Source organism: Neofelis nebulosa, chromosome 1, assembly GCF_028018385.1.
Source record: "Neofelis nebulosa isolate mNeoNeb1 chromosome 1, mNeoNeb1.pri, whole genome shotgun sequence".
Taxonomy (NCBI): Eukaryota; Metazoa; Chordata; class Mammalia; order Carnivora; family Felidae; genus Neofelis; species Neofelis nebulosa.
The window spans coordinates 222,243,184-222,265,240 of record NC_080782.1 but is presented as its reverse complement, the minus strand read 5'-3'; the positions used below and the strand labels follow the sequence as shown (position 1 = coordinate 222,265,240).

The window sequence follows — 22,057 nt, the reverse complement described above, 5'->3', positions numbered from 1 at the left end:
GAGGACTTCAAGATACAAAACAGATGAATATAAGGGAATCAAAATTGGTGTAAAAACAGAGGGGACAAAACATAAGACACTTAAACACAGAGAATAAACAGGGTTGCTGAAGGGGTTGTGGGAGGGGGGATGTGCTAAATGGGTAAGCGGCTTAAGGAATCTACTCCTGAAACCATTATTGCACCATATGCTAACTAACTAGGATGTAAATTATAAAAAATAAATAAATTAAGAGAAAAAAATTTAAAATGCCTTGGAAGAGAGAAAAAAAAAATAGGGTCAGAGTAAGCCACAACAGCTTTAAAACGCCTTCCGGTGGCTGAAAATGCCCTTGGCCCTCACCTCTCCTGCAAGACTTGCAGGATCCTAATTAGACCCTTTCCTCCCTAAAATTCTTCCCAGTCCATGGGCAAAATTTCTAACATTTTGGACTTCACTTTGTTGCTTAAGGTTTTGAACCTTGTGGAAAATCAAACCGCATCAGAAAATGTGGCTCTACTACCAGTCCCTTGGTGTTGGGCTGGGAACAGGTTTCGTTCTGGCAGTTGGGCGACTTCGCGAGCAAGATCCTCACTCTTCCGAAAAGCTCCAGGCGCAGCTGGGTGGCCGGGACGCCAGACGGGAAGGGAAGCCGTTCACCCGCCTGCCCAGACCGAGCGGCCCCGCCCCTCCCCGGCGGCCCCGCCCCGTCCCTTCTCGGCATCCCCCCCCCCCCCCTTTCCTGGCTCTCCCGGCCGCCGCCGGAAGCATGGGCGCGGGCTGGGAGCTGGGGGCTGCGGCGGGGCGCTCGCTGCTGCTGTGCGTCGCGCTGCTGGTCGGGGGCTGCGCGCTGGGCCTGCGCCTGGGCCGCGGGCGGGCGGCGGCGGACCGCGGCGTGCTCGCCTGGCTGTGCTATGACGCCCTGGTGCACTTCGCCCTGGTAAGTGCGGACGCCGCCGCTCTCGGGACCCTCCCCTCCCCGGTAGCGGGAGTTTCCGGTAGAGGACCGGGACCCTTTGGCCGCCCCAAGCGCTGGAGCGCGAAGTCTGCGGAGACCCCGAAGGTGCTTGGAGGCCGCGATGCTTGCACCACCTCTCGGTTCCCTAGTCCGTAGAAAGCGCATCTTCCCAGGGGGCGCAGCCGTTCCTCTACCAAATTAAAAACAAGCGAACAAAAAATCTCTGAAAATTATTTCTGTACTGTGTTATGTTAGATTGTAAGCAGCCCAAAGGCCTTGGCTTTCTTGACTTGTAACCTGCACATTTGAACTGAAACTAATGGAGAGCGAGAGAGTTTTTGAATGCTCCAAAGAGAGCAAGGAGAGACGAGGAGGCGCACTGCGCAAAGTCCGCGAGCCTGTACCAAAACAAAAAAGCCCGGTGCCCTAAAAGTAATCACCATGTTTTGGGTAATAACTGTATGCCAGGCACAGCGCTGTGTTTAATATTTCTGATCTTTACGATACCCTGTAACTTATTTATTTAAAAAAAAAATTTTTTTTTTAACGTTTATTTATTTTTGAGACAGAGAGAGAGACAGAGCATGAACGGGGGAGGGGCAGAGAGAGAGGGAGACACAGAACCGGAAGCAGGCTCTAGGCTCTGAGCCATCAGCCCAGAGCCGGACGCGGGGCTCGAACTCACAGACCGCGAGATCGTGACCTGAGCTGAAGTCGGACGCTTAACCGACTGAGCCACCCAGGCGCCCCCCTGTAACTTATTTATTGACCCTATTTTACAGAGGAAAAAGCAAGCCCTGGGAAGTTAGGTGACTTCACCGTGCCACCCACCTTGAGTTCTGACTTGAGTCTGGCTCCAAAGCTTGCACCCTTTGTATCAAACCGGGCTTTGAGAATCGTGTCCCTCAAAATTCAAACCACTTTATAAATAGTGAGGAGGTTAGTATTTAAGGGAATTCTATTGAAATGCCCCCTTCCACTATGCACACACTTTTTTTAAGTTTTTTTTTTTTTAATAACGATGCCAGAATAGCTTTTTTGCAAATTTGACCTTGCTTAAATCTAGACAGACCTGTAGTTGATGTGAAACCAGAGTCTGTAGTATTAAGAAAGGAGAAAGCAAGATCTTTCATAATTATTTAGGTTTCTGAATGTTTATCAATTGGATACGTGCACATACCAGATGTTACTGGAATGCGAAATTCTTTCTTTCCTAATAGTTTACAAGTGGAAATAAGAGACAGCGAATAGTTCCTTCAACTCTTTTGTTTATGGAATTGACTTTCTAAGCTCTCGTTGGACACAGGGTCTCCCAAAGAACAGGGGCAGCAAAACAGGTGGCTAGGCCCGCTTAAAGAAAATGTATTATAACATATTTTAGACGTACAAAAATGTATAATAATACTAAGACATATACCCATATGTCCATCACCTAGTTTAATAAAATCAAGTCTGCCTTTCAAGCACAGCCTTTTACAGGTAACACCAGGTACATCTCCATTTGTGGCAACTTGAGGTATATGACCCAATGCATGGAGTCGTTGCTCTGGTTTCCTCCCACCCTCTGTCCTGAAGGAAATGTCCCTCCCACAGCTCTTACTTTACCTGTCCCAACTGCAGAAGAGTCCACTGTATGAATGCACCGTACCTTAGTTTTTTAAAAAGTGCATATTTTCCCCCCATATTAGAATGACCAATGACATAAAACCACTGTGGGCTATTTTATTGATATTTTATGTCTGTGAAATTGGGATGTATCTTTTTTTTTTCTTTTAATGTATATTTATTTTTGAGGGAGTGACAGAGTGAGCAGGGGAGGAGCAGAGAAAGAGGGAGACATAGAATTGGAAGCAGGCTCCAGGCTTTGAGCTGTCAGCATGGAACCTGACATGGGGCTCAAACTCATGAACTGTGAGATCATGACCTGAGCTGAAGTCGGACGCTTAACCAACTGAGCCACCCAGGTGCCCCAAAATTGGGATGTATCTTATAATTCATGATGAAATACGATAATTGAACCAGCTCATATTAATGGGTATGTTTCTATTTTGCAGTTTACACACAGTTCTTTGACTAGCATCTGTGTATACTTACCTTAGGGATCGGTGAGGGGGGCACTTGGATTAAGGTTGAGGCCTGCAAGAAAAACACATGCCCGTATTCTCTTTGGTCGGGAGTTTGCTGCACGAATACCGAGAAATGTGGCAGAGGCTAGGATTGGACAATAGAGCCTCACGGAGAACTGAAACTACAACTCACTTATTCACACTGGAACCTGAGCTGCCTCTTCTTACCCCTTTAACTTTCTCAGAGGGGAGGAAATGTTTGGATTTGTTGGACACCATCAAATGCAGAGCTCCCGGTTCAACAGTGTTTCAAGCTAAGCATTCCCAGAGGGCACTTCAGCTCCCCGATGTCCAACTGGACTGTGGTCACCAGGGGCTGCCGCACTGGTCTTCAGTTCAGTTGGTTATGGCCAGGCTGATTTCCCACCAGTGCACCTGGAAGGAACCATGGCAACATACATAAAGAAATCGGTGGTCTGGCTCACTGTTTCTCAGAGTTGGCCATGGCATGTTGTGCATTGGTGCCTCCTGGTTTTTCCCCCTCATCTGCAATCTAAGTATAGCATTCTAGGCATGGCCAGGGCACGGAGGAAGGATATGTATGCCTGTGTTTTGGGAAACACATCCTGATTGACTAGAACACAGGGTCTACCTGGGAAAGAAGTAAATTGTCCTGATTGATTCCCCCACGTGCCACAGGGCAACACAGTGAGGAGGGCCCGTTGGTACCTGCCCATGCAATGGGTGCATTACTGGTGAGGAACTGCACACTTAGGCTCCCATCTCATATGGAGTTGCTGGTGACCTGTTCCTACCTCTCTGCGGAGAGTGTTTATCTTTACTCAGAATATAAACAGATCTCTGGGGAGGAAAGGCAGGGTCTTTATCTTTACCACCCTGGAACATCTTGGGAGGGAGAGGTCTCTCCAGGCTTTACTACCTTGGAATGTCTCCTTATGTAAATATTCTTAAATTGGTGTAAATGCCTGTGCTCAGGGACCTCAGTCAGTGCAGGAATACGAGATATACATGGAGAATGCTCTCCCAGTGCAGTGCATGCTGGATTGCAAAGGATAGTTGAGGGGCAAGAAGATCAGCTAAAAACAATTGCAGTATTTTAGGAGATGAAAGAGGGCTGAGCTAAGGTGGTATTGGAAGTTAAAATGGGGAGGAGAGATAAATACGAGAGACCTTCCAGGGGAGAATGTTATAGGTCACAGTGACCACTTATACATCAGGGATGGAGATGATGTTGGAGTTTAGAATCTGGCTAACACGGATAATGTTGACAAGGTTAACGAAGACAGGAAGATCAGATATTAGAACTATGAATCTGGGGTTCTGGTGTGTAGTTGAGGAGAAATGGTCAGAAGGCAGTTGAAAACCCAAGACAAGCTGGTGAGCTGGATTCAGGGCAGAATGGAGAGAGTTGGACATTTTTACTGCGTTGGAGGAGACAGCAGGAAGCTCTGGGAGTGAGTGATTTCTGAGGAGAGAATAGAAAGGTGAAAACGCTGAGGAATGAGAGCAGAATCTTTAAGTGTCTAAAAATGTATATATATTTAACGAGTAGGAAGGGGAGACAGTGGACCGGACCAGTGGACCAGACCAAGAACCAGGATAGTGTTGGGCCCTGGGACGCAAGGGAAGGAATTTCAACATCACTGTTAATTGTTGTAGCACCATTAAAAGAAAAAAAAAAACGGTGAGGGCTGAGCCAGAGCCTCTGGGTCCAGTGATTAAGAAGCTATTGGTAGGGGGCACCTGGGTGGCTCAGTCGGTTAAGGGACTGACTCTCGGTTTCAGCATGATCTCATGGTTCTTGAGTTTGGGCCCCGCATTGGGCTCTGTGCTGTTAACGCAGAGCCTGCTTGGGATCCTCTCTCTCCCTCTCTCTCTCTGCCCTTCCCCAGCTCTCTCTCTCTCTCTCTCTCTCTCTCTCTCTCTCTCTCAAAATAAATAAACTTGAAGAAGAAACCATTTGTAGGGGCATCTGGCTGGCTCAGTTGGTGGAGCCTTTGACTTTTTGATTTTAGGTCATGAGTTCAAGCCCTGCATTGGGTGTAAAGTTTACTTAAAAAAAAAAAAAAGTCATTGGTAAAAGTGGTATTGTTTGAGAAGCTAAAGACAAGGGCTTAGCAGGTGGGGTAGCAAAGACGTGGAGGCAGCCTATGAAGACCTCCAAGAGATTTGGTGGGAGGAGGAGGTGGGGGGTGTAGGCAGGGAGCTCAAGAGACATCGAGGGACCAGGCAGGAATCTTGGGTTCTGTCTGAGAGGGGAAGGTCTGGGAGCATCTGTGAGCAAGAACATGGTCGAAGGAAGAGTGAAGGGGCAGAGAAGTGGGCTGTGTAGCACATGCTGTCTGGTGCGGTGCCTGCCTGCGTGAATTAACGCACAGCAGAGCTGAACCTGCCTCAGTCTACCACATGTCCTCGCAACAAACCCGTCTGACTAGTTCCTCCCACACTTCTGTCACTGAGAGCCTGACCGAGGCTTGTCCATCAGGGTGAGGGGCAGTTGTCACTGAAAACACGGGCTTCAGTTGTCTCCATTCATTCTACCTTAACCCCCATGAGTCATTCTTTAACAAGTCCTGAGTCCCAGTGGCTGCTCAAGTCCCTATTAATTTGTGTATTTTGGACATTACTCTTTTCCATTTAGCATCTCCATCTGTTCCCACCTTCCACCACAATCACTTCAGCCTCCGACTCTTGGGATTCTAAAAATTTCTTCCTCCTCCTACTTGCTTTATCATTAGGTCTCAAGTTGCCTTTTAGCTCACAGTCTGTTACTGTCTCTGTTTTCCTTTTCCTCTTCGTTGGTTTTGTTCTAAGATAGATACCCTCTCTGGTGAATGCATTTATAGCCTCCGTGCCGTTTGGCAGATCTGGTGAGTCACAGTTGGTCTTGCTGAATATTAGTGGTAAAGCTTTGTGGTGGTTAATTTTCTGTGTCAACCTGGCTGAGCCGTGGCATGGCCAGTTATTCGCCCACGTGTTATCCTGAATGTTCTGTGAGGGTGTTTTGGATAAGATGAACATTTATGGGGCGCCTGGCTGGCTCAGTCGGTAGAGCATGTGACTCTTGATTTCAGGGTCGCGAGTTCAAGCCCTATGTTGGGTGTGGAGCCTACTTTAAAATAAATACATTAATTAAATTAAATGACATTTAAATTGGTAGACTGAGCAAGGCAGATTGCCCTCCCTAAATGTGAGGAGATTTAGGCAGATTGCCCTCCCTAAATCCACTCAGCTGAAGGTCTGAATACAACAAAAAGGCTGACCTTCCGTAGAAGGAGCTAGAATGCCTCCTGGCTGACTGCCTTCGCACCGGTGCATTGGCCTTTTCCTCCTTCAGTCTCAAACTGACACAGTGGCTTTTTCTGGCTCTCAAGCCTGTATGTAGCCTTTGGACTAAAGCTACGTTGTCAGTTCTCCTGGGCCTCAGGCCTCCGGCCTCAGACTAAAACTACATCATCAACTTTCCTGGGTCTCCAGCTTGCACTCACCCTGTGGGTTATGGCACTTGTCAGCCTTCATAATCCTATAAACCACTTCCTCAGACTCAGTCTCTTCGTGTGTGTGTGTCTATGTGTATGCCCATCCACTGTTCTGTGTCTTGGGAGAACCCTAACACAAGCTTAGAAATGATGCCAAGTTGCAAGTCCAAAGAACAGCACCCATAGTGACCTGCTGGCCTTTTTCAGGGTGTGGGTGCACGGCCCTTGCAGTTCTGCAGACCAGAACTCAGTCTGTTTTCTAACGTCATTGCATAAGACGTGCCACCTAGCAATAGGGACAGATGTCTGTGTAGCCACACCTCAGAATGAAATCCTGTTCTGGTGCTCCTCATGTCCACGAGATTGGAGTCCACCTGGGTGCCTGGTGCTGTGCTGGACACAGAGAGAACGGATGGCCTGTGTCCTCTCAGAACTTCGAGAGCAGCAGAGAATTTTTCCCTAGGTGTTTCATACGGAGAATAACAGTTATTAATGTCACTCTCAGCGTAACCCATGTGAGAAATTTCTTTTGCAGGTAGTGCTGGGAGAAGCTTAGTTTCTCCTTAAAAAATTGGTCTATTGCTGGGGCGCCTGGGTGGCTCAGTCAGTTAAGCGTCCGACTTCGGCTCAGGTCACGATCTCACAGTTCGTGAGTTCAAGCCCCGCGTCGGGCTCTGTGCTGACAGCTCAGAGCCTGGAGCCTGCTTCACATTCCATGTCTCCCTCTCTCTCTACCCCTTCCCTGCTCATGCTGTGTCTCTGTCTCAAAAATAAATAAACATTAAAAAATTTTTTTTTTAAAAATTGGTCTATTGCTTTCTCACAGCAAGAACAATGTTAATGTTTTTCCCCTTTCACTTGGCTGCTCAGAAGCTCAGAACCGCATTAAACTCTATAATAACAGGGGCGCCTGGGTGGCTTGGTCGGTTGAGCGTCCAACTTCGGCTCAGGTCATGATCTCACGGTCCGTGAGTTCGAGCCCCACGTCGGGCTCTGTGCTGACAGCTCAGAGCCTGGAGCCTGTTTCAGATTCTGTGACTCCCTCTCTCTCTGCCCCTCCCCTGTTCATGCTCTGTCTCTCTCTGTCTCAAAAATAAATAAACGTTTAAAAAAAAATAAACTCTATAATAACAAAAGAAGGTCTATGTATGTATCTTCTTACTGGCCTCCTGATCTGGATTCTCAATTTGTTTTTTGTATTTTTTATGACTGATATTTAGAAACTTTTAAGTACATTTTACCATTTAATTGAATGTCTTTTTGTAATTGACCTAAAATATAAGATGAAGTGTATAAATACTTCAAAAAATTTTAATGCAGCTAAAATTGATTTCCTTTGAAATGGAAGAGATGTTCTAGGGAAATACCATGTTGATTTTTTTTTTTCCTTTTGTAACATGAAACACAGTTTGTAACTATTTGGTCTTCCTCTATCCCCAGTACCTGGCGTGGTGCCTGGTTTGTACCAGCCGTTCTAGAGAATTTGTTAATATTCAATGAATGGAAGAATGATTCTATCATTTTAATTTATAGTAGTTATCAGTCACATGTTAAGCCTCAAATAGCTCAAATATCTAAAAGGTTAGAATGTTTCTTCTGCGTCAGTCAGTCTTTTTAAAACAAAATTGGTGTAAATCATTTTTTAAATTACTGTATTTTATTTTTATAAGGAGAGATAGAGAGTGCACACAAGTGTGATAAGGGAGAGAGAGAGAGAGAGAGAGAGGGAGAGAGAGAGAGAGAGAGAGAAAGAGGGAGAGGGAAACAATTCCAAACAGGCTCCACGCCTAGCACGGAGCCCAACTCAGAGCTCAGTCCCACAAACCATGAGATTCATGACCTGAGCTGAAGTCAAGAGTCAGATACTTAACCAACTGAGCCACCCAGTGCCCATTTTTTAAAAATTTATTATTTTATTTTATTTTATTTTATTTTATTTTATTTTATTTTATTTTATTTTATTTTTAGAGAGAGAACAAGAGTGGTAGAGGGAACATTAGTTTAAATTGTGTATTCCCAGGATCGTTGCAAAACATATAACATTTACATATCCAAAAGGAAGAAGCTAAAACTAGCTAGAGATAATTACGGTTAGTATTCTTAAGAATAGTCTTCCAGAATTTATATGAAAATATATATCCAGATAAATGTTTTTCAGAGTTCTTTTTTATAAAAATGGGGTCATACTAATCATTCTCTGTTGCTTTTTTCACTTAACTGTGTTCAGTGACCATCCATATCACTATCTCTTGAACTGCCTCATAATTTTAAATAACTCCAGAGGACTATATTGTATTTTATTATAATCTATTTAACCAATCCTTAATTGTGGGACTTAAGGCTCTTTTCAGTTGCCGGCAATTATATAGAAGGCACTCTGTGCATTTTTCTGAACTTGTATAATTGTTTACCCAGGATAAATCCTGAAAATAGGGTTGATGGGTCTAAAGGAAAAGAGTTTTTAAAAACTCCAGAAAGATCGTGACCATTTATATTCCCATCAGCAACTTTCTCACACCTGGGCCAGTGCTAGGTGTCATTATTGAATCAGATACCTCTTTTGCCCTGGCTCAAGTCAGTTCTTGGTCTCATTTCACCCTTGACAAAATGTTCTGTCCAGCCACCACCATGGCAGCCAACTCTAACTTTGACTTCATTCGCCTCCCGGAGCAGGCAGCACCTGCTCTCGCCTCCTGCCCCAGGTCCCTTGGACGCAGCTGAGGTGTGAGATCCTTGAGACCCACTCACCTTCCACACACCTGCCATGGAATGAACCTTTGGCAGTGACATTTGGGAGCCCCGGGATCAATTCTTCTTCCTCCCTTCCCCAGAGAAGGACTCCCTAGAGAAGCAGTAGTTCATACAGTCTCTGGAAAAATTCAAGATTGAGACAGCTAGCCTGTTACTGAGTGCTGCTACTAAGTTACTAAGCTCAGTAATGCTGCCTCAGACCTGGTTTGTCCATCTCTGTTTCATTCCCCGCCCCCCCCCCCCACCTGCTTCCACCTTCCAGTCTCCCTGGGAGAACAATTCCCATAAAAGTAGTGGAACACAGTATAATGCTTTCCAGGGGACCAAAGCCAAGATATCCCTTCTCTCTTTTTTTTTAAGTAATCTCTTCACCCTATGTGGGGCTCAAACTCATGGCCCCATGATCAAGAGTTATGTGCTCTACTGACTAAGCCAGCCAGGTGCCCTGATATCCTTTTTCTTAACAGTTGTGTACTGTTCCTTAGCATGGATAATTGAACCGACTGTGCAACCTCAGGTTATATCTAATTGCTTTTGCCACTAAAACCAGCCAAAAATCTATAATAAATTCCTAGAGCAGGTATCTTTACTTCTGTAGGATGTTTAATAGAACTGAAAACAATCAAAATAAATTGAATTGGCAAGCTCGCATCTTGTCCAGCAGTTGGAAATTCAACCTCAGGTAGTAGGGGTTTTCCTTTTTTTTGTAGGGTCTCATGAGATCCCAGGAGACTTACGTGATTCCCAGAAAAAAAGGAGTGTGTAACCTTTGCTCCGTCCTGATCACAGCTGATATCCTCACTGACGGAGCCCCATGCTTTCTAGAAGGCCAGCAAGCCTGCTGTTCTGTGCCAGGCTTAAAGTAAGAATTTGAGGCTTAGATCCGTAGAGTCCACCTCCTAATAGCCTGTTTTTCTGTAGGGCTCATCTTTCCTTATTGATCTGAAAGGGATGTCACATGATAGTACAGATGATGTCACTCACATTGCCTTATGCATGCTCTTCTGTTTGGCCGAGAAGGTGTCTCAGCTGCATTTGTGGACTAATCCATCCTTTTCCCACATATTATGCATAGATAAGTTGGGAGATTTTTAAAATGTGGTTACAGAGGCGACTGGGTGGCTCAGTTGGTTAAGCATCCAACTCTTGATTTCTTAGATCATGATCCTAGGGTCATGGATCAAGCCCCATGTCAGGCTCCATGCTGAGTGTGGAGCCTGCTTAAGATTCTCTCTCTCTCTCTCTCTCTCTCTCTTTCTCTCTCCCTCTCCCTCTCCCCCTCTCTCCCCCTCCCTCCCTCCCTCTGCCTCTCTCTCTCTCTCTCTCTCTCTCTCTCTCTCAGATAAAAAAAAAATAAGAAAATAAAAAATAAAATTTGGTTGTTTCATGAATCTTTTAGTTTCTGTTCTGTCCATACAGTTTCTATTACTTTAGCCTTATCCTGAATTGTATTTCTTTTTTTTTTTAAGTTTACTTATTTATAATCTTTATACCCAATGTGGGGCTCAAATTCACTACACTGAGATCAGGAGTCCCTTACCCTACCAACTGCACTAACGAGTCACCCCAAAGGATAATCTCTTTTTTCCCTTTTTTTTATTGAAAAAAAAATTTTTTAGTGTTTTTCTTTATTTTTGAGAGAGAGAGAGACTGAGCGTGAGCAGGGGAGGGGCAGAGAGAGAGAGGGAGACACAGAATCCAAAGCAGGCTCCAGGCTCCAAGCTGTCAGCACAGAGCCATTAGCACTGAGCCCAATGCAGGGCTCAGACTCAGAAACTGCGAGATCATGACCTGAGCCAAAGTCAGACACTTAACCAACTGAGCCACCCAGGCATCCCTTCTTATTTTTTTAAGTAGGCTTCATGCCCAATATGGGGCTCGAACTCATGACCCCAAGATCAGGAGGCATACTCTGCCTACTGAGCCGGCCAGGTGCCTTCCTTATAGTGAACTTTAGTATCTATCTGACAAAGCAAACTTCTTACCACTCATTTTTAAACACTTTAAAATGAATTCTTCCACATGAATTTCAGATGAATTTGCCAGGTTCTGAAACTTGGTATTTTGGTTTGGGATTTTCTTTCTTTCTTTTTTTTTTTTTTTTCAATATATGAAATTTATTGTCAAATTGGTTTCCATACAACACCCAGTGCTCATCCCAAAAGGTGCCCTCCTCAATACCCATCACCCACCCTCCCCTCCCTCCCACCCCCCATCAACCCTCAGTTTGTTCTCAGTTTTTAAGAGTCCCTTATGCTTTGGCTCTCTCCCACTCTAACCTCTTTTTTTCTTTTCCTTCCCCTCCCCCATGGGTTTCTGTTAAGTTTCTCAGGATCCACATAAGAGTGAAACCATATGGTATCTGTCTTTCTCTGTATGGCTTATTTCACTTAGCATCACATTCTCCAGTTCCATCCATGTTGCTACAAAGGGCCATATTTCGTTCTTTCTCATTGCCATGTAGTACTCCATTGTGTATATAAACCACAATTTCTTTATCCATTCATCAGTTGATGGACATTTAGGCTCTTTCCATAATTTGGCTATTGTTGAGAGTGCTGCTATAAACATTGGGGTACAAGTGCCCCTATGCATCAGTACTCCTGTGTCCCTTGGGTAAATTCCTAGCAGTGCTATTGCTGGGTCATAGGGTAGGTCTATTTTTAATTTTCTGAGGAACCTCCACACTGTTTTCCAGAGTGGCTGCACCAATTTGCATTCGGTTTGGGATTTTCTTAAACCCATACATTAATTTGAGATTAAGTGATATCTTTACAATGCTGAGTCTCCTCTAAGAACTAAGTGGATCTCAATTTATTTAAATCTTTTGTTATAGTCTCTTAACATTCTTTTTTTTTAAATTTTATTTTAGAGAGAGCATGATCAGGAGAGGGACAGAGAGAGAGAGGGAGGGAGAATCCCAAGCAGACTCCATGCTCTCTGAGGAGCCCCACATGGGTCTTGATCTCATGATCCTGGGATCATGACCTGAGCCGAATCAAGAGTCAGATGCTCAACCAACTGAGGCACCCCATCTTAATATTTGCTTCTAGGGGTTTCTGGGTACCTCATTCAGTTAAGCGTCTGACTTCAGTTCAGGTCATGATCTCATGGTTTGTAAGATTGAGCCCCGAATTGGGCTCTCCACTAACAGTGTGGAGCCTGCTTGGGATTCTCTCCCTCTCCCTCTCTGTCCGTCCCCCACTTGCTCTCTCTCAAATAAACTTAAAAAAATTACTTCTAAGTATTCTTAGAGTTTTATTGCTACTATGAGATATTTTTCCTTTGTATTTTAACTGATTATTGCTATAAGTGAAAACTATTGAGTTATATCTATATCTATATAGTAACCAGCCACTTTTCTAAATTCTTGTTCTCCCCATTCCAGCTTTATTGAGTGATAATTTGCACACAATAAAACCCACCCATTAGGAGTACAGTTTGATGAGTTTAGTGAGTGTGCAGAGCTATGTGAGCACCATTACAGTCACCATATAGGACATTTCTGTCACTTTTTACGGAGGTTTCTCCCATCCCTTTGCAGATGTTCCCCGCCCCGACCTCTGGCACCAGGAAACACTGATCTACTTTCTTAGCATTAACGTTTTACTCTTTCTAGAATTTCCTATAAATGAAATCACACAATAGGTAGTCTTTTATTTAGCTTAAGCTACTGAATATTGTCCCACTACATGGATATATCCCAATTTATGTATCTATTTACCAGTTAATGAAAAATGGTGCTGTTTCTAGTTTTAAATTTTTTTAAGTTTACTTATTTATTTTGAGAGAGAGAGAGAGAGAGAGAGAGAACATGAACCGAGGAAGGGCAGAGACAGAGGGGGAGAGCAAGAATCCCAAGGAGGCTCTGCACCATCAATGCAAAGCCACCATCAACGCAGAGCCCAACGTGGGGCTCAAACTCACAAACCGCGAGATCGTGACCTGAGCTGAAACCAAGAGTTGGATGCTTAACCAATGAGCCACCCAGCCCCTAAGCTAAACAGCCCCTAAACAGCCCCTAGGCGCTGTTTCCAGTTTTAGACTTTTATAAATAATGCTGCTATGAGTGTCTGTGTACAAGTCGTTGTGTGGGCATGTGTTTTCATTTCTCCTGGGTAAATGCCTGGGAGTGTGATTCTTTAACCAGAGTAGCAACTGCCAAACATTTTCCGAAGGGCTCTACGATGTCCATTCCCACCAGCAATGTTTCATTGTTCTAACTGGTCCACATCCTCACCAGCACTTGGTGTCTTAGTCTGCTGCAGCTGTTGCAACAAAAATATCATAGACTGGTGGCTTATAGAACAGACGTTTATTTCTCATGTTTGAGACGCTTGAAAGTTCAAGATCATGCTGCTACCATGGTCGGGTTCTGGTGAGACACTTCGTGGCTTGCAGATGGCTGCCTGTTGCTGAGTCCTGACATGGCTCAGACAGAGCCTTTGTCTCTCTTCCTCTTCTTATGAGGATGCTAATCCCATCATGGGGGCTGTACCCTCATGACCTCATTTAAACTCAATCATCTCTACAGGCCCCACCCCTAAATACCATCACATTGGGGGTTAGGGCTTCAGCAGATATATTTGAGGAGACACATTTGGTACATAACACTTGGTATTGTTAATAATATAGAGAGATCCCATGTGCATTTTATCCAGTTTCTCTAATGATAACACCTTGCAAAATTACAGTATCACAGTGAGGATATTGACAGGGACACAATCGGAAGGAAGAACAAGGGGCACATGCTCAGACATTTATGGAATTACAAATGTCAGCAACCCCCAGCTCATCGCCCCCAGGTTCTCCTATGATTGGTCCAGCAATCAGTGTCTCCCCTTCACTCGTACCCTGTGTTTGAGCGGCCGCTGCCATCACGGCAGCCCTGATCCCGCGGGGCTGAGGAAACTCCATGCCCCAAACCCAACCTGCTGGCAATGGCCAAGACCCAAAAGAATTCCCTTACACCTCACAGTCCATCTTGAGGAAGCTTAGTGATAGCAGCCAAGGGCTCCAACAAGGAGGTGGCATCAAAGGTTTGATAGCCCCATATGCTCCCACACCGGAAGAGCTGTGGCCGTTTAAATGCTTTGCACAGCCTAGCTGAGTGGGTGGGCACCTTCTCAAAAGAGGGAGCCAGCGGCAGGATGCACATGACTCTCCTTCCCGATGCAGAGAGCTGCTCTGGAGCTGTAGGCACCTCTCCACGTTCTCGCTGGGCCACCCCCTCACCCTGCCACCTTTTGTACCCCATGGTGGGGTGACCAACAGTCCCCGTTTCCCAGGGACTGAAGGCGTTCCTGAGATGGGGGGGAGGGGTCCACCCTACCTGCTGTCTCTTTCACTTTTGACCTCCAGACCTTTCCTGTGTCTCCTTGTCTTCCTGTTCTAGCTCTTTGTCCTGCCTTCTCCCTCCAGAAAATCTGACTCCAGAAAGTTTTATGTCATCTATCCAAAACTGCCAAGGGTAAAGAAATAGCGATTTGAAGATATCTAACAGCATTGTTTATATTTAAACTGAGGCAGAACAGCCATTTTTTTTTTTAATAATACAAAAAGAAGGGAATTAGAAGAAAGAAGAAAGCTGGTTTATCCCAAGTCTTGGAATGATTAGTTCCTTGTGGGAAAAGAGCTTTTTACATAATCTGGGTTTGTGCGTGCAAACACACGCACACACGCACACATGCACACACACACACACCCCTCTGAGAGAAACCTCTAAGGCAGATTTCATCACTATTTTCTGACTATCATTATATTCAGTATTGCCCCAACTCTTTGTGAGCTCTCTATCACGATGGACCACAGGCTTTTTCTGGAGGGGTGTCAGGGAGTTACTGCCTCTCTTGCAGAAGCTGTGAGTCCCTTGGGGACAAAAACTATTACTTTCCCACCTTTGCATCTTCAAAGATGCACTGCCTGGCTGCATAGTTCATTTGCAAAACTGATTTCATCCCAAAGACCTCAAGATGTTTTATGACCATCAGCTCCATTAGCCAAATGAAAAGCAAGTTGGCTAGAGTGATGCTTTCTTTACACTGGAGAATTTGTTTCTGCCCTTCCAAAATCACGGCCCCAAATCACAACCACTTTGTGGAAGAGATTCAGAGAAGCTTTTGTGTTATTCGAGATTTTACTTGCATGGTATTCCTGTTAGTGAAGCTCTTTGGGGCAAGAACCTCTGCATTTATTTACTCAAGCTAGTTCAAGTGATGGATGGGCACACAGGGCAACTCATGGAAATGCAGCAGAAACTGAGATGTAGCTGGGCCACTGGAGGTTGGTTCTGATTCACAGGCAGCTCTGCGTTAAGGTAACTTAACTGCCTCATGGCTCCCCTCTAGGTTTGCTTCTCTTTCTGTTACTTGCTGGCTTTCTCGCCTTTTATTCTTTTTTTTTTTTTTAATTTTTTTTTTTTAACGTTTATTTATTTTTGAGACAGAGAGAGACAGAGCATGAACGGGGGAGGGTCACAGAGAGGGAGACACAGAATCGGAAGCAGGCTCCAGGCTCTGAGCTGTCAGCACAGAGCCCGACGCGGGGCTCGAACTCACGGACCGTGAGATCATGACCTGAGCCGAAGTTGGACGCTTAACCGACTGAGCCACCCAGGCGCCCCATCACCCTTTATTCTTTTTGTGTATCCCATAGCATCTACTCATATGCATGTATTTTTGGTTGAATTGTGCCCTCCCCTCAACAGAACATGTTGGAGTCCTAACCCTCAGTACATCAGAATGTGGCCCTGCTTAGAGATGAGGTCTTTACACAGGTAGTTAAATGAGGCCATTAAAGGTGGGCCTTCATGCAATATGACTGGTGTCCTTTTAAAAAGGGAAATTGAGGGGCACCTGGGTGGCTCAGTCAGTTGAGTGTCAGACCTTTGATTTTGGCTCCAGTCATGATCTCACGGTTTGTGGGTTCGAGCCCCACATCAGGCTCTGCTCTGACACCTTGGGGCCTGTTTGGGATTCTCTTCTGCACCTCCCCCTCTCTTGCACGTGTGCACTTGCATTCTCTCTCTCAAAACAAATAAATAAACTTTAAAACAAAAACAAAAAGGGGAAGTCAGGACCCAGAGACACAAACACGTTCCATGTAAAGATGAAGGCAAAGATCAGGGTGATGCTTCTACAAGCCACAGAACACCAAGGATTGCAGGCAAACCCCTAGCATCTTGGAGAAGTTCTGGAATGGGAAGTTCTGGAATACGCTGTCCCTCAAAACCCTCAGAACGAACTAGCCGTGCTGACACGTTGATCCTGCACAGCCGGCTTCCAGAACTGTGAGGTGGTAAGCATTGTTCTAAGCCACGCAGCTTGTGGTACCTTATTATAGCAGCCCTAGCAAATACTACACCTTCCTTCCTCATCCATGCTTCCTTGTAACTTGAGTTTATTCATAATGTCAAGTTGCTGTCCGCCTCTCATGACCTCTCCTACATACTTGCCTTCAGAATCAGTTTGGATTCACTCCCCTGTTTGTCAGTTTCTGTTTCAGAGAGTTAAGAATGTCACTGGCCCAGCCTGTCCCTGTTTGAATGTGGCTTTTTGGATAGGCCGCTTCGTAGGCCAGCAGCCAGCTTGTGAGTTGTCTGCTCTGGAGTCCTGTCATCCCTCCTTGTCCTCTGGCTCAGTCACCTCTAGCCAAAGCAGTGCCTGTCACTGTGTAAACCACAATTTCCCACGGCTGTCCACTCTCTGGGGACTGGGGGTAGCCTGGGCATGGCACGCATCATGATGAACACATCTAAAGAAATGCCCAGTACCATGTGTGGAGAACAAGAAAGCCACCTCGGTCTAGGAAGGGGCTCAAGGGGCCAATAAGTCCCATATCCCCCTTGAAATAGGTATTTTACCAATAACCCAGACAGATATAGGTTGAAAACTTTCAGCCAATACCAGCTTTCCAGAATTAAATGGCTCTGGTGATAAGAAAATTCTTCCTTATGGTGAGGTGAAATTAGTCTCCTTAGGACTTCTCTTCATCTGTCCTAGTTCTGCCCTATGCAACCCAAAAGGAAGTAGAATCCCCTGTCCACACTGCAGCGCCCCCTAGTGTCAGTGCATTCCACCATTTCTCCTGACCTGGTTTCCTGGCGCTTTTCTGTCCTCATTACTCAACACTGTTCCAGAGGGATCTGACTGTTACTCAGGAAGCCTGGGTCCAGGAGGGAAGGTAGAAAGGTTATGGGTTTAGAGGTCTAACAGATGCACTCTTGAATGCTGGCTCTGCCGTTTACCAGCTGTGAAATTCTGAACAGTACCTTTTCCCTACCACAAATCCTTTCTGTAAGGAGGAAGGGGAAGAAGGAAAGAAATTCTGTCTGTGTTTCCTTATTGTCTTCATATGTTTGGGCTGCTATGACAAAATACCACCGATTGAGTGGCTTATAAACAAAAATTTTTTTTTCTCAGTTCAGGAAGCTGGCAGTCTGAGATGAGGCTGCTGTCATGGCAGGTGAGGGCCCTCTCTCTGGTGTCTGGATGGTGCCTTCTTGCTGTGTCCTCTTGGTGGAAAGGCTAGGGATCTCCCTGGAGCCTCTTTCATAGAGTCATTAATCGCATTCAGGAAGGCTCTACTCTCATGACCTGAGCAGCTCCCAAAGGCCCCAACTTCTAATATCATCATCTTTGGGAATTAGAATTTCAACACATGCATTTGGGTGGGACACATTCACACCCTAGCATTTACCTATAAAGTATGGAAATATTTTCTTCAAAGCATTGTCATGAGGATTAAATAGAGCTTTGTAATGGGGCAGTGTTTCTCAAACTTGAATGTGCATAGGAATCACCCCAGGGATCTTTTCACAGTGCAGATTCTGATTCCATAAATCTAGGTCTGAAATTCTGCATTTCTAACAAGCTCTTGGGAGATGCCCAAGTTGGGATTCACGAGCCACATTTGAATTGCAAGGATGTAGGACACTTGGCATGATGCCTGGCACTTAGCAGAGTTCAGCAAAGGTTGATTCTGTCTTCTTCTGTCCTTTTCGTGACCCCTCTCGCCATACTCTGTCCTAGGATTAACTTTTAATTTTCATCCTGTCCCTGTGTAATAAAGTAACAATGCACTTGTCCAATTGAGATAAGCCTTGGAAAGTTTCCTTTCAAATCCTTAATCTGAGGAATAACTGTGTTGGCAGGGAAGGGCATATTCTTAAAAGATGTTTTCAAGTTCTAAATGAAACACTAAGCTGCCTCGATGTGGGCACAATAGAACTTTCGCGGGTTCTGAAAAGGCCAGCGCTGTCCTCCATTAATACCAGGCGGCAGTGCGTCTGCACCGGCAGGTTCCATCAAACAGAAGTCATCATGTCATTAAGGGGACGACAGCTGGGCAGCATAGATTTATGAAGTCACCAAAGCCTTGTCATCCAGGTCCATAGGAGGCTGAGCAGCTGATCCTTCCAGAAACAATGATGGGTGCTGTTGCCGTGACATGGAAAAATCAAGTCTGATTAGGCTGAGATTTTGTGAATCTGAATAGGAAATGCTAATAAATTTTGACAGGATTTACATAGTGATTCTATTCTGTTCCACTTTAGTCTCCCACCCTTAATAATGAATGTTGTTGTTTTCTCTGGCTCTTCATTCAAACAAGCTAAAAACAAAAAGCTTGCAAATACATTAGAATACGAATTTAGCCTTTACAAATACTAGTACAAATTACACAAAAAAAGAAATTTGGATTCTTTTTCTTTCTTCTTTCTTTTTTTTTTAATGTTTATTTTGGGGAGAGAGAGAGAGAGCAAGCGCACTAGTGGGGGAAGGGCAGAGAGAGAGGGGGACAGAGGACCTGAAGTGGGCTCTGTGTTGACAGCAGCAAGCCCAATGTAGGACTCGAACTCCCGAGCCAACCGTGAGATCATGACCTAAGTCAAAGTCAGAGGCACAACTAACTAAGCCACCAGGTGCCCCTCTTTTTTTTTTTTTTTTAATTTCTGTGAAGCCTTTTTTTTCCCCCACTAAATTTTCTTTTAAATATTGAAATAGTAAATTGAGTATTTTCTCTAAAGTGGTCATTGAATTACAGAGAGCAATAACTTGCAGAGCCCAAACTTTTTTTGTTTTTATCTGAGCTTTGACTTGTAGTAGTTGTCTGAAAGCCTACAAAATACCGTGGTTATAATCACATGTCTGTAACACCTTAAATGAAAATTGACACTGGCTGTGGTTACTTTTATTTGCCATGATACGTCTTAGCTTTTAAGTTGATTTTGTTAGCAGCACAATTAGATTTATAGTTCCAATCATGTTTTAGAGCATCTAATAGGAACTTTTGCATGTTTTGGAACCAGAAATCCTGATCCACAGAACTTGAACATTTAAATAAACAAACATTGGGGCGCCTGGGGGCCTCAGTCGGTTAAGCGTCCGACTTCGGCTCAGGTCACGATCTCACGGTCCGTGGGTTCGAGCCCCGCGTCTGGCTCTGTGCTGACAGCTCAGAGCCTGGAGCCTGCTTCAGATTCTGTGTCTCCCCCTCTCTCTGACCCTTCCCCGTTCATGCTCTGTCTCTCTCTGTCTCAAAAATAAATAAACATTAAAAAAAAAATTTTTTAAATAAACAAACATTGTGGAATTTTCCTCATCGCTATAGTTTCACTATAGTTGAAATTTTCAATTGTATGGTTGGAATTTTCACCATAGTTGAAAAATTAATAGCAGGAAGAAGATATTTTCAACATTTATTGCTTTATGGTAACCTACACATGGAAAGGCTCCTGAACACTGCCATGAAACTCAGCAATGGTGTCTCAGGGGAATGAGATTGGGGGTCAGGAGGGAAAGAGTTGTACCGTTCACTTTATACCTTTTTATTTAGTTCTTTTTTTAAACTTTCATTATGTATGCCTTTAATAATAATTTTTAGTAATTAAAATAGTAAAGGTGCACCACCAGAAGAAATGTCATAGAATTAGCATGTGATCCAGTAAGCCCACTTTTACATAAATATCCAAAGAAATCGAAACCAGGGGCTTAGATACGTGCACATAGCAGTATTATTCACCGTAGCCAAAAGGTGGAAGCAACCTAAATGTCCATCAGCAGATGAGCAGACCAACAAAATGTGGTGTATGCATACAGTGGAATGTTATTCAGCCTTAAAAAGACTTGCAATTCTGGTACATGCCACAACACAGGGAAGCTTGTGGACATTATGCCAGGTGAAATAAGGCAGTCACAAAAAGATAAATATTGGGTGATTCCACTTATATGAGGTACTTAGAGAAAAAGTAGAGTGAAGGTTGCCAGGGGCCAGGGATAGGGGGAGAATGAGGAGTTATTCAGAGTTTTACAGAGTTACACAGAGTTTCAGTTCGGGAAGACTCAGTTATGGAGGGAGATAAATGGTGATGGTTGCACAAGAATGTGAATGTACTCAACACCACTGAATTGTATACTTAAAATGGTTAAAATGGTAAATTTTATGTCTATTTAACTACAGTAAAAAAAAATTTTTTTTTTGTTTTATTTACATTCTTTTTAGGGGAAAGAAAGCCAGGCCTGGGTACTCAAGACAGAGGAGCTGTGCATGCTCAGGCCTGGAGGAGTAAAAACCAGCCTGAGGCCTTCTGAGAACACAAGTATAAGTGCCCTCAGCCCTGGCAAGGGAGCCCAAGGGGAGGGTTGGGGGCTCATCACTGTTTGGCTACAGTGCTGGGCAGGGCAGAGTCTGGACCCACCAGGCCTCACAACAGCCTGCCCTTCGTACCCCTGGGCTACTATCCCTATCCTTCCTTCCATCTCTAAGCCTGCCTGCCAAGGCACAGCTCTAGGACTACCTCCTCCTGGAAGTCTTCCCTGATTGTCCCAACCATAGGTCCCCTCATCTTTTCCCAGTCTATATTGAATTAGAAGTTGGTGTTACTCAGCTAGATAAGCTCTCTGAGGCCAGGGCCCAGGCTATTCTAAATTAAAAAAAAAAAAAAAAAAAAATTAAATTAAATTTTAAAAAGTCCTGGCAATTGATTAAAAAATATTATTCAATTAGTAATGTTATTCTTTCTTCCATGTCTCTTGTTCTACCTGTCTGATTTTTTTAATTAAATTTTTTTTGGCGGGGGGAGGTAATTGTAGATTCACATGTGATTATAAGAAATAATACAGAGAAAGCCCATGTACACTTGGCTTAGCTTTCCCCAGTGGTAACATTTTTCAAAACTATAGTGTAGGGGTACCTGGGTGGCTCATTCGGTTAAGCATCTGCCTCTTGATTTCGGCTCAGGTCATGATCTTGAGGTTCGTGACATTGAGCCCTGCATCCAGCTCTGCACTGACAGTGAAGAGCCTGCTTGGGATTCTCTCTCTCTTCTCTCTCTGCCCCTCCCCCCACTCTCTCTCTTTCAAAATAAATACACTTTAAAAAATGTTAAAAAAAAAAAAAACCCGATAACATGTATAATATCGGTCATTGACGTTGGTGCCGTCCACTCATTCAGATTTCCCTAGATCCACTGGCACATGTGTGTGTATTAAGTTCTGTATCATTTTATCAACTGGTTAGTTTCAAGTGTCTACCACAACAGGATATCAAGCAGTTGCAACACCACAAGGATACCTAGTGTTTTCCTTTTGTATCAACTATCAACTCCCCCCACCTCCTCCAGCCACTAACCCCTGGCAACCACCAATATGTCCTCCATTTCTAAAATTTATCATTTCAAAAAGCATTATATAAATGGAGTGAAAGGGGCACCTGGATGGCTCAGTCGGTTAAGCGTCCGATTCTTGGTTTCAGCTCAGGTCACGATCTCACAATTTGTGAGTCTGAGGCCCGCATCAGGCTCTGCC

The 22,057-nt window shown here is 44.5% G+C and overlaps 1 protein-coding gene across 1 annotated transcript in view; it reads left to right on the top strand.

The window, feature by feature from the left end:
* The first annotated feature begins 709 nt into the window (after nt 1-709).
* The window catches only part of EBPL (EBP like), a 34,042-nt gene continuing 12,694 nt past the window's right edge, over nt 710-22,057 (top strand). The window contains exon 1 of the mRNA XM_058686088.1: nt 710-919. Coding sequence (XP_058542071.1) covers nt 749-919 — 171 coding nt within the window. The 5' untranslated portion in view covers nt 710-748. The remainder of the gene's footprint in view (nt 920-22,057) is intronic.